Source organism: Sapajus apella, unplaced genomic scaffold, assembly GCF_009761245.1.
Source record: "Sapajus apella isolate SASKATOON/1434 unplaced genomic scaffold, GSC_monkey_1.0 scaffold23, whole genome shotgun sequence".
Classification (NCBI taxonomy): Eukaryota; Metazoa; Chordata; class Mammalia; order Primates; family Cebidae; genus Sapajus; species Sapajus apella.
In genome coordinates, this window is record NW_022436963.1 from 470,602 (window position 1) to 483,163 (window position 12,562).

General features: G+C 47.0%; 1 protein-coding gene and 1 pseudogene across 1 annotated transcript in view; both read right to left on the bottom strand.

Annotated features, from left to right (window-relative positions):
- Positions 1-2: 2 nt before the first annotated feature.
- LOC116559584 lies at positions 3-638 on the bottom strand (annotated as a pseudogene).
- Positions 639-6,033: 5,395 nt separating this feature from the next.
- SLC25A20 (solute carrier family 25 member 20) overlaps positions 6,034-12,562 on the bottom strand; it is a 41,500-nt gene continuing 34,971 nt past the window's right edge. The window contains exons 5-9 of the mRNA XM_032289762.1: positions 11,251-11,368; positions 8,685-8,757; positions 8,221-8,330; positions 7,609-7,733; positions 6,034-6,867 (exon numbers count right to left, since the gene is read on the bottom strand). Of these exons, the coding sequence (XP_032145653.1) occupies positions 6,805-6,867; positions 7,609-7,733; positions 8,221-8,330; positions 8,685-8,757; positions 11,251-11,368 (489 nt within the window). The 3' untranslated portion in view covers positions 6,034-6,804. The remainder of the gene's footprint in view (positions 6,868-7,608; positions 7,734-8,220; positions 8,331-8,684; positions 8,758-11,250; positions 11,369-12,562) is intronic.

The following is a 12,562-nucleotide window of genomic DNA, read 5'->3' on the forward strand; positions in this document are numbered from 1 at the left end:
TTATCTTCTTCTTCTTCCTTCTTTCTCTTGCTTTTTTCAGCCTTGACAACTCCCTTTTTTGCTGCATCAGGCTTTCCTTCAGCTCGATATGCAGCAATATCCTTTTCATATTTTTCTTTTTTTATTTGTTATTTATTTATTTTTTAAATTTCCATTATCAAATCAATGGTATTTCACCTTTTTGTATTTTTCCCTCAGCTTCGCAGCCTTCTTTTCATAAGGCTGCTTGTCATCTGCAGGAGTGTTATTCCACATGCCCCCTAGTTCCTTTGCAACATCACCAATGGACAGGCCAGGATGTTCTCCTTTGATTTTTGGGCCATACTCAGAGCAGAACAAGAAAAAGCCCTCTTGGGTGCATTGGGATCCTTGAACTTCTTTTTTGTCTCCCCTTTAGGAGGGATATAGGTTTTCATTTCTCTTTCATAACGGGCCTTGTCCACCTTTGCCGTATCTTAGAATTTTTCTTTCTCTTTAGCAGACATGGTCTTCCACCTCTCTCAGCACTTCTTAGAAGACTCTGGGAAGTTGACTGCATCTGGGTGTTTCTTCGTATGCTCCTCCCAACAAGTTTGCACAAGAAATGCATATGATGACATTTTGCCTCTCGGCTTCTTAGGATATCCTTTGCCCACATTTAGTTATTTTTCCTTAACGAAGCAGAGTCGCCCAGTGCCCATCTGGCTCTCACTTGCCCCAGCATTGTCTCTTTTTATTATTTTTTTTACTTTACTTTTATTTATTTTTTGGAGATGGAGTTTTGCTCTGTCACCCAGGCTGGAGTGCAATGGTGTGATCTTGGCTCACTGCAACCTCTGCCTCCCAGATCCCAGCAATTCTCCTGCCTCAGCCTCCCAAGTAGCTGGGACTACAGGTGCATGCCACCATGCCCGGCTAATTCCCCGGTGTTGTCTCTATGGAGCTCAATGTACTGCAATCAATCTGATCTATTTTAATAAATGCCCATGCTCCAGGGAGCATGTGTACCTGGGAGCCACCCCCATGCCGAGACACTATGTCCTGAGAAAGTGTCAGTCTCTGCAGTGGACCCAGGGTCTGCATCTGAGACACCTCAGGGCAAGGAAAGAACCTAGAAAGCACAGGGAACTTGGCTGGAAAATGACAGGTCTGCATGCTTGCCACAGCAGAGAAAGAAGAAAAGTTAATCCTCAGGGACACCTGGCCCTGGGGCCTTCCCAGTGCCTGTCAGGACTGTGTGAGCCATCCATGATCTGATTCACAGGTCAGGTACCTAAGCGTGAACCAGGTGGTACAGACAGGTCTCCTGGAGCCTGGATCAAACAACCTCAGGACAGCCTCTGATAGCATCACAAGTCTTTTTTCAGGATACCCACACAATCCACACTTCATTATCAATTTGCCAATGACCTCCGCAGATCAGTTTACCCTGTCTGGGCCTTGGCTTCCACAGCTGAAAGTGGGGGTCAAAATCCCTACCCAGAGGCCAGGTGCGGTGGCTCATGCCTGTAATTGCAGCACTTTGGGAGGCAGAAGCGGTTGGATCACTTGAGGTCAGGAGTTCAGGCCCAGCCTGTCCAAAAAGGCAAAACCCCATCTCTATTAAAAATACAAAAATTAGCTGGGTGTGGTGGTGTGTATCGGCAATCCCAGCTACCCAGGAGGCTGATGCAGGAGAATCACTTGAATCCGGGAAGCAGAGGTTGCAGTGAGCCAAGATCATGCCATTGCACTCTGGCCTGGGAAAGAGGGAGACTCACTCTCAAAAAACAAACGAAAAAATCCTTACCCATTAAACATTGAGTTACAAGGGGATAAAGAAATAAGAGAATAAATTTATAAGGAGGTTAGAAAAGATGTAGAGGGTTCCAGCCTCAAAAGTCTATAGGGAAACAAATGTGGGGTAGAGATGGTACGGCTTTATAGCTGAAATGGGGCTACTGTGCTTTTAATAGGTCACTGTTGCAACAACCTGTGCTCCGTCCCTCACCTTTGGCCCAGTTATATGCTTCTTGGTGCCTGGGTGAGGCTTTTATCATCAGTTGGTTACTGAAGAAATCACTGTCTGGCTCTCAGTTATGACTATGAAAGTCAGAGAAATTGCTAGGGAGGGCCCCAATTTTTCCCCACCCCTTACTCCTGTCAGGAAGAGAAGAGATATATCAGGAACAGGTGGCATTTCAAAGTGCATCATAAAAGGAAGCACCAGCCAGGAGGGAGTTACTCAACATCTGCTCTGCTCCCTTCACAAATATGCCTCCAGGGGCTTCCCTATTTGACTTAACATCTAATGAACACCCAAAGGAGTAAAAGAATCTACCACCACTAACATCAAAGTACCAAAATACTCCATTTTAAAATGGAAAAATTTTCAAAGGGCAAATTATCCAGAGGCACAGACGGTTACAGGAGCTTCTAGGCAAAGATTTAGAAGTCTTAGAAGTCTTTTTGAAGTTTTAGAAGTCTTGATTGGGCACAGTGACTCACCCATATAATCCCAGCACTTTGGGGGGCCAAGGTGGGTGGATCACTTGAGGTCAGGAGGTCAAGACCAGCCTGGTCAATGTGGGGAAACCCTGTCTCTACTAAAAATACAAAAATTAGCTGGCGGGGTGGCAGGTACCTGTAGTCCCAGCTACTTGGAAGGTTGAAGTAGGAGAATCGTTTGAGGTGGAGGTTGCAGCAGGGAGCTGAGATCGCACCACTGCATTCCAGCCAGGGTAACAGAGCGAGACTTTGCTTCCAAAAAAAAAAAAAAATGGCCAGGTGCAGTGATTCACACCTGTAATCCCAGCAATTTGGGAGGCCAAGGCAAGCGGATCGCCTGAAGTTGGGAGTTTGAGACCAGCCTGACCAACATGGAGAAACCCTGTCTCTACTAAAAATATAAAATTAGCAGGATGTGGTGGCACATACCTGTAATCCCATCTACTCAGGAGGCTGAGCCAGGAGAATCGCTTAAACCGAGGAGGCGGAGGTTGTAGTGAGCCGAGATCGCACCATTGCACTCTAGCCTAGGCAAGAAGAGTAAAATTCCATCTCAAAAAAAAAAATTTGAATTTAAAATTTAAAACAGTCTTAGGACTGGGTGATATCAAAAGCTTCAGGCTGAGCACAGTGGTGCACATCTGTAATCCCAGCACTTTGGCGGGCCAAGCTGGGAGCCCAGGAATTCAAGACCAGCCTGGGCAACATAGGGAAACTACATCTCTACAAAAAATTAATTTAAAAAAATTATCTGGGCATAGTAACATATGCCTGTGGTCTCAGATACTCAGGAGGCTGAGGTGGAAAGGTCGCTTGGGCCCGGGAGGTCAAGGCTGCAGTGAGCCATGATCATGCTCCTGTACTGGGTGACAGAATGAACTCTGTCTCAAAAAAAATTTTTTTTAAATAAGATTTAAAAGGAAGAGATTTCAGAGAATAAATGTGTGGAGGAATATTTTTTTAATTATAAATAAATAAAAAGAAGAGCTTCAGGAGACACATATATAGCCATCTCCAAATCAATGTGATATTAAACAAAGACATCCTCCAGCATTAGAAGAAGCAGGCTTGGGCCGGGCGCGGTGGCTCAAGCCTGTAATCCCAGCACTGTGGGAGGCCGAGGCGGGTGGATCACGAGGTCAAGAGATCGAGACCATCCTGGTCAACATGGTGAAACCCCGTCTCTACTAAAAATACAAAAAATTAGCTGGGCATGGTGGCGTGTGCCTGTAATCCCAGCGACTCAGGAGGCTGAGGCAGGAGAATTGCCTGAACCCGAGAGGCGGAGGTTGCGGTGAGCCGAGATCGCGCCATTGCACTCCAGCCTGGGTAACAAGAGCTAAACTCCGTCTCAAAAAAAAATAAAAATAAAAAAAATTAAAATTAAAATTAATTTTTTTTTTAGACAGAGTCTCGCTCTATTGCCAGGCTGAAGTGCAGTGGTGCAATCTCCACTCACTGCAACCTCTGCCTCCCAGGTTCAAGTGATTCTCCTGCCTCAGCCTCCCAAGTAAGTGGGACAACAGGCACATACCACCACACCCAGCTGATCTTTTCTTTTCTCTTTTCTTTTCTGAGACAGAGTCTCACTCTGTTACCCAGGCTGGAGTGCAGTAGCTCGATCTCGGCTCATTGCAACCTCCACCTCCCGGGTTTTTAGGCAATTCTCTGCCTCAGCCTCAGCCCCGAGTAGCTGGGAATACAGGCGCGTGCCACCACGCCCAGCTAATTTTTGGCATTTTTAGTTGAGACAGGGTTTCACCGTCTTGGCCAGCATGGTCTTAAACTCCTGACCTTATGATCCACCTGCCTCAGCCTCCCAAAGTGCTGGGATTACAGGTGTGAGCCACCATGCCCAGCTGTTATTTTTTTTTTTTAGTAGAGACAGAGTTTCACCATGATGGCCAGGATGGTCTTGATCTCTTGACCTCATGATCCACCCGCCTCGGCCTCTCAAAGTGCTGGTATTACAGGCGTGAGGCACTGTGCCTGACCAAAAATGTCATTTTCTACTTGGCCATAATTCCTATCTAGTCATTTGGAAATATATTCCAAGCAATAAAGCCTCCTTCTTTAAAATCCCAAGTCTTCAGCTTCCTGCTGGGTTGATCACAGCCCCAACTCCCAGATAGGGGTGTGTACCTGCCCTTCTTACCAGGTCTTACTCTGTTGCCCAAGCTGGGGTGCAGTGATGCACACTCAGCTTACTGTGGCCTCAACTTCCTGGGCTCAAGCGATCCTCCTACCTCAGTGTCCTGAGTAGCTGAGACTACAGGCGCACACTCCCATGTCGGGCTAATTTTTATTTTTATTTTTTGAGACAGAGTCTTGCACTTTCACCCACCCGGGCTGGAGTGCAATGGCACGATCTCGGCTTATTGCAATCTCCAACTCCCGGGTTCATGTGATTCTCCTGCCTCAGCCTCCCAAGTAGCTGGGATTACAGGTGCACACCACCACAACAGGCTGATTTTTTGTATTTTTAGTAGAGATTAGGTTTCACTATGGTGGCTAGACTAGCCTCGAACTCCTGACCTGGTGATCTGCCCACCTCAGCCTCCCAAACTGCTGGGATTACAGGTATGAAACCCTGCACCTGGCTTGATTCTTTTAATTTTTTAAAAATTAAAAATTTTGTGTAGAGGCACTTACCATGTTGCCCAGGCTGGTCTTGAACTCCTGGACTCAAGTGATCCTCCTTCCTTGGCTTCCCAGTGTTGGGATTACAAGTGTGGCATGATCCACTGCTCCCAGCCTTTTTTTTTTTTTTTTTTTTTAACAGTTCAAAACCAGAGACAGAGTGATGGTTCTAAAGCCAAAGTCCAAGGGTCTCTGTGCAGCTGCAGTGAGACAGGAAGTGCCAGTGGAACTGTAACTGTGACCACCAGATGGGACAATGTGAGAAAAGCCCAGCTCCAGTAGCTTCGGCAAGCTCTCCTCAACCACAAAGCCCAGCTCCAGTAGATTCAGTAAGCTCTCCTCAACCAGAAAGTAACAGCCTAGCTTATGACTCTCCAACTCCCTCACCTTTTCTGGACACAACTGGATACCATCATTTACCTGATTAGTAAAGTCAAGCTAGCTACCTCAGATCACACAGCAACTCATGAAAACCCAGGATTGCTTTTGTCCTTTTAGAACAATTGACTCAAAAAAAAAAAAAAAAAGAAAGAAGGAAACAAAAGGAAAAGGAAAAAAATAGAACAACTGACTCTCCATCTGTTAGCTCAGACACCCATGGAGCTCAGGGCAGAGAGAGGAATAAATGAAGGGATGGGTTGCAGGTTGGACCTTGGTGGGGCCTGCATGCCAGGCTTGCATTGAGGCCTGTGTGAACAATTACCAATCAAGTCACACCACCCCACCCATCCTCCCTAGAGCAGCTGCAGCTGGGGCATCCAGAGAAGGCAGAGCCAGCCAAAACTTCCTCCTCCTCCACCTCTTCCTGTTGGATCCCCAGCCTAAGGCTCCCAGGGAAGGATACTGGATCCTTGAAAGCCTCCACCAAGGCCACAGGCTGCCTACTGAACTGTCCTAGAATCAAAAGAAGAAAATATAACACAATGCAAAAATTAGAAACAACATTTATTGTTTCTCATTAAAATGTACACTGAGAAAAGAGTGTACAAAAAGAGCCTTCCTACACCCTGCGCTTTCTCACTTATTCCAGCAGACTGGGACTGTCCTTACTGTGTGGGAGGGAAAGTTCTCCACCTGCTCCCAGAAAATTACACCACTCTAGTTTTACTTTTGATTACTTGCATGCGTTAAAAAAAAAATCAAAATCCAACAGTTAACAGTCTATCTCCTCCTAGCCACATATGCCCAGTCCACTCGGACACAGATGTGGGCCTCAAATCCATATCCACACGTGTAGCCCAGGATTAGATGGCACCCTGGAAATCAAGTAAGTGTTCCTGGCTAGGGACTGAAGAAGATCTCAGCTGGTGAGCTGGTTGAAAACATGCACAGTGCCTCCAGTGAGAACCTGAGATTATCTCTTTAATGAGGAATACTTTGGGTATGGTAGGATCAGCAGAAAACTGGTAGCCACCATTCTTGCCACAGGTAGTATCTGGTCTAGAAGCTTCTTGTTCCATCTCCAAATCCTCTTAAGATCCCTTAAATTGACAAGAATGAATTCAAGTTTCAAAATGGCACACTAAGTTATACAAAGTATAAGACGTCATTAAGGCAACGGTCTCACCAAGTCCAAGCACAGGGCTCTGATCCCACCATCCCCCTCCCCTTGCCCTCCGGGACTGGTTCGTTCTGCCCACTACTCCTCCTCCTCAGCGACAGCTTCCAGCATTCAGAAGCCTTGAGCAGCCTTCAGTCTCACAAGTTGGGGATGGCCCAATTAAGGAACTTCATAGCAACTTCAAAGCCAAGGAAACAGGCCTGAGAAAGGGTTGGGAAGAAGAAAAAAGCCAGCAGAAATGACTATTCATAGGCTATTCAAAGCACTATGCTTTGCTGGCCCTGTCAGGACCAGAGCCCCTCCCTAACCCCACATCCACGCCACGTCAAGGGTACAAGCTCTGCTCTCTCATTCCTAAGAGGAGAACAAAATGTATATCCCACAACTCCCCACTTTTTTTCTTCTTCTTCTTCTTCTTTTTGAGACAGAGTTTTGCTCTTGTCACCAAGGCTGGAGTGCAATGGCACAATATCAGCTCACTGCAACCTCTACCTCCTGGGTTCAAGCAATTTTCTTGCCTCAGCCCCCTGAGCAGCTGGAATTACAGAAGCCCACCACCATGCCCAGCTAATTTTTATATTTTTAGTAGAGACAGGGTTTCCCCGTGTTGGCCAGGCTGGTGTCGAACTCCTGACCTCAGATGATCCACCTGCCTCAGCCTCCCAAAGTGCTGAGATTACAGGCATGAGCCATCGAGCCTGGTCTCACAACTGCCCGCTTCTAATGGCCAGGTCAGGAAATCAAAGCCCCACCTCAGAGATCCCCAAACGCAAATTCTCCTGACAGCTTCAGGAAAGGGAGTAAATAAGGAATACTCTGGCTGAAGATAGGGCTTTGGGAAAACTGAGTCCCCAGTCCTATCCCAGGAACAAGCAAAAGTAAACCCACATGCACCCTGCTCTGAGCCCCCAAGGGAAAGCACAGCCCTGCCAGCTACTCACCGCATTGGCTGGGAAGGCTCGGATCATCACTGCATTGAACCCTTTGTACAAGGATGTGACTCCTTCATCCCGGATCAGCTCCCGCAGCACATCTCTGAAACCATTAGGATATTTCCCAGGAGGTGCTGTGGGGCAGAACCCAATTTCCAAGTCTTCAGGAAGTTTCCTGATTTGACCATTGCAATCCACATGAGAACTAGTAGTTAAGTCTTTCTGAAGGGTCAGGACTAGCACAGGGGAAGGGACACCTTGCAGGTCATCTGGGACCCGTCCATAGACAACAGTTCACCTTGGGACAAATGTACAAGTGCCTGAATTACTTGTGCCAAGGGAGTAGGAAAGAGGGAAGAAGAATGAAACGGCCCTCCTGTTCATGTAGGGGAGGAAGAGTGGACTTCACCTCTTATCACACTTACCTTGTGTTTAGGCTGTCATGAAAATGAGTCTAGGGCTCCTAGAATGCAAATGACTGTGAGGTGGAATGTTGGTCAGGCAGGTGCTGGGTACTGCCATGAAGAGTAAGTTTCCTAGGGCCTTATGAACTTTGTACCCCAGGATTAGCCAGTGCTTGGACCCACTCTGCCCCCATCCACCCCACTACCTTCCACTCACCAGTCTGGAATCGAGACTTGAGCACATCTGGGGGGATTGCCACAGCCCAGTTGAAGATCCCTGCAATGCCCCCAGCCACCAAGATCCGAGGAGCACTGAGCTCACTGACCCTGCATAACACCAACCACAGCCCCAGTTAGACAAAGGCTGTGAGAGTGGCACTCAGACTATCCTTCCTGTGGCAGACAGGGCAGTTACAGAGAGGCAGAAACTGGATGACAGAGAAGAGGTACAAGGCCAGTGCTGCTGGCACTCCTTGGAGGAGGTTTCATGCACCTGTTTCAAATATTTGCTCCACTGGCTGACGCACAGAGTAAGAAGAGCTAGCTGGACCTCGGCAGCCACAAAAGGAAAGCAGACATGAAGCCAAGAACATGTCCTACTTCTGCTTTCAGACTCACCCCCAGGAGAGGGCAACGCATCCATGACTGGGGAAAGTGGCTTCCAAGTTCTGTTCTCCTCACCTCTTTCCCTCCGGAGTGAAGATATTTTTCAGCCATTCATATGTCATGAAATACATTCCACTAGCTGGGACATCTGTCAGTGGCAAGAAAGAAGTGAATTAAAGTACATAAACTCTTCGCCAGGCATGGTGGCTCACACCGGTAATTTCAGCACTTTAGGAGGCTGAGGCAGGAAGACTGCTTAAGGCCAGGAGGTCCATGGCCAGCCTGAATTATTAGTAAAATTGTTTTTTAATTGGGTGACCACATTTGGTTCAACTGATTTGCTTTTTAAACATTAGCCTCTGGTAGTAATTTATGTGACTAAAAAAGTATCAGAAAGAAAAACAATGCCAGATGTGGTGGCTCATGCCTGTAATTCCAACACTTTGGGAGTCCGAGGCAGGCAGATCACCTGAGGCCAGGAATTTGAGACCAGCCTGGCCAATGTGGCAAAAGCAACGTCTGTACTAAAAATACAAAAATTAGCCAGGCCCGGTGGCACATGCCTGTAATCCCAGCTACTCAGGATGCTGAAGCACAGGAACTGCTTGAACCCATCACTGTGGAGGTTGCAGTGAGCCAAGATTGCACCACTGCACTCTTGCCTGGGCAAGAAAGCAAGACTCTGTCTCAAAAAAAAAAAAAAAGAAAAGAAAAAGAAAAAGAAAAAAAATCCCTGCAGATGTTTTTTCTTTTAAAAATAGGGTTATTCTTATTTTAATAAAGACAGGGTATCACTATTTTGCCCAGGCTGGTCTCAAACTCCTGGGCTTAAGTGATCCTCTCACCTTAGCCTCCCAAAGTGCTGGGATTACAAGTGTGAGCCACCACACCTGGCCCCCACAGATTTCTTTAATACAGAAAAGCCAAGCTTGGCACTAGACCCTTCAGGGATTCCTGAGAAGTTCCTCAGCAGCCACATCCTATTTGCAGTAATCACTTTGAAGCTATGAGATGCTGCTTTGGGCCAAGCACTGGTGTGAGTGAGTATAAACACACATGATTTGCTCTCTATGCAGTAAAAAGAAAAAAAAAAAACACATACATGATATAATTTCATTAAAGTTCTCTTGGCTGGGCTTGGTGGCTCATGCCTGTAATCCCAACACTTTGGGAGGCCAAGGCGGGTGGATCACCTGAGGTCAGAAGTTCAAGAACAGACTGGCCAACATGGTGAAACCTCATCTCTACTAAAAGCACAAAAATTAGCCAGGCATGGTGGTATGCACCTGTAACCCCAGCTACTCAAGAGGCTGAGGCAGGAGAGTCGCTTGAATACAGGAAGTGGAGGTTGCAGTGAGCCAAGATCATGCCACTGTACTCCAGCCTGGGTGACAGAGCACGATTGTCTCCAATAATAATAATAATAATGAGGCTGGGCTCAGTGGCTCACACATGTAATTCCAGCACTTTGGGAGGTTGAGGTGGGTGGATCACCTAAGGTCAGGAGTTTGAGACCACCTTGGCCAATATGGTGAAACCCTGTCTCTACTAAAAATGCAAAAAACTAGGTGGGCATAGTGGTATGTGCCTGTAATCCCAGCTACTTGGGAGGCTGATGCAGAAGAATTCCTTCAACCTGGAAAGCAGAGGTTGCATTGAGCAGAGATCACACCATTGCACTCCAGCCTGGGCAACAAGAGTGAAACTTCGTCTCAAAAAATAAAATAGGCCAGGCATGGTGGCTCATGCCTATTATCCCAGCACTTTGGAAGGCCAAGGCATGTGGATCACCTGAGGTCAGGAGTTCGAGACCAGCCTGGTCAATATGGTAAAACCTCATCTCTACTAAAAATATAAAAAATTAGCTGGGTATGGTGGCATGTTGATGTAGTCCCAGCTACTTGGGAAGCTGAGGCAGGAGAATTGCTTGAACATGGGAGGCAGAGGTTGCAGTGAGCCGAGATCATACCACTGCACTCCAGCCTGGGTAACAGAGTGAGACTCTGTCTCAAAAAAAAAAGACAGGCGTGGTGGTGCACACCTGTAGTCCCAGCTACTTGTGGGGCTGAGGCAGAAGAATTGCTTAAACCCAGGTGGCAGAGGTTGCAGTGAGCTGAGATTTTGCCATTGACTCCAGCCTGGGCGACAGAGGGAGACTCCGTCTCAAAAAATAAGTAAATAAATAAATAAGGTTCTCTCTCACGGTTATAACCACAGTTAGTGTATCTGGCCTTCCTCTAAGCTGCCATCTCAGGACAAGAGGGAGACTGTCTCTGCCTTTCCTACTGCCACTAAAACAGGACATATCCCTCAAAACCAGAGAGATCCCTACTGTCCCCAAGTCACTTTTTCTTCCCACTCCTCCCTCCAGTGATGATTTCTATCTACCTGCCACTCCCCTCCAACTGTGAGTGCCATGACTTCTACCCCTGCAGACACTTGGGAAGGATGGAAGGTCCACTCATCCTAATCTCTGTCCGTGCTGACCAGAGTGAGACTGCCTAAAACCAGGATGCTCACTGCCAGTATTTTCAGAGAAGTGACATGCATGGTACCGAGGCTAATCTGGCAAGACCCTGTGTAGCAGACCCACCTCAGGTAACTTCCCCAGGTAACCGCAAGTGGAGGCCTCAAAGGTTACCTCGCATAAGGGTAAGCACAGTCCCTTTGTAGATGCCTCGAATCCCAAACTCCTGGTACAGCTTCTTTGCACAGTCCAAGGTACCAGTGTACTTGGTTTCCCCTGAAGAAGCCTGAATCTGGGAGGGAGGAGAGGATAATCAAGTCAGAAAAAACATCAGAGTCACAGACCCAGCAGGTTGCAGGAGACTACAAAGTACATGTGGCCATTACGTGTTAGAGCAATGAAAAACTTCACTGTCAAATTGATAAGTATCTGGAATGTGTGATCTTGGGGCAGGCACTATGAAATAAGGGTAGGTGAAAATATTCACATATTGACTAGAAATAAAACCAACAGAAAACTTGAAAAATAAGTTGAGGAGGCCAGATGTGGCAGCTTATGCCTGTAATCCCAGCACTTTGGGAGGCCCAGGCAGGTGGATCACCTGAGGTCAGGAGTTCAAAACCAGCCTGGCTAACATGGTGAAAACCCTTCTCTACTAAAAACACAAAAATTATCTCTGCATGGTGGTGGGCGCCTGTAGTCCCAGCTACTCAGGAGGCTGAGGCAGGAGAATCACCTGAACTTGGGAGGCAGAGGTTGTAGTTGGCCGACATTGCACCACTGCACTCCAGCCTGAGCAACAGAGTGAGACTCTGTCTCAAAATTAAAAATAAAATAAAATAAAAAATAAGTTGAGGAAATCTGTCAAACACAATAAAGTTATTTGGTAGGGGTACAAGGGAAGTGAAAAATACTTTAGTCATTCATTTATTCCTTCAACAAATATCCCTTGAAGACCAACTGCATTCCAGGCCTACCTGGTCATGAGGCTTGGTTAAGAAAAGGTGAACAGGCGGGGCGTGGTGGCTCATGCCTGTAATCCGAGCATTTTGGAGGCCAAGGTGGGCGGATCACCTGAGGTTGGGAGTTCAAGACCAGCCTGACCAACATGGTGAAACCCCGTCTTAAAAGAAAAAGAAAACAGAAAAGAAAAGGTGAACAGAAAAGTTCACTCAGAGCTCTAAGTGCCCAAACAGGGGTCCCATACAAACAAGGATCCTATGCAAAGCTGGAGGCGGGCCAAGGAGAGGATCCTACCCTTCCCCTGAGAGCCAAGAATCTGGGGGTAGGCAGGGGTGATCTGAAACAGCTCCATGCAGGATCCATACAGGAATCCCGCTTGTTCAGGGCCAAGAGGAGTCAGAACACATAAGACGATCAACCAAACAATAATTAAAACTGGAAGGAGAGTTCAACATGAGCCAAACAGCTTTCTTACATACCAGGATTAACTAGTTAAAAAATAACGGAAAAGGCCAGGCGCAGT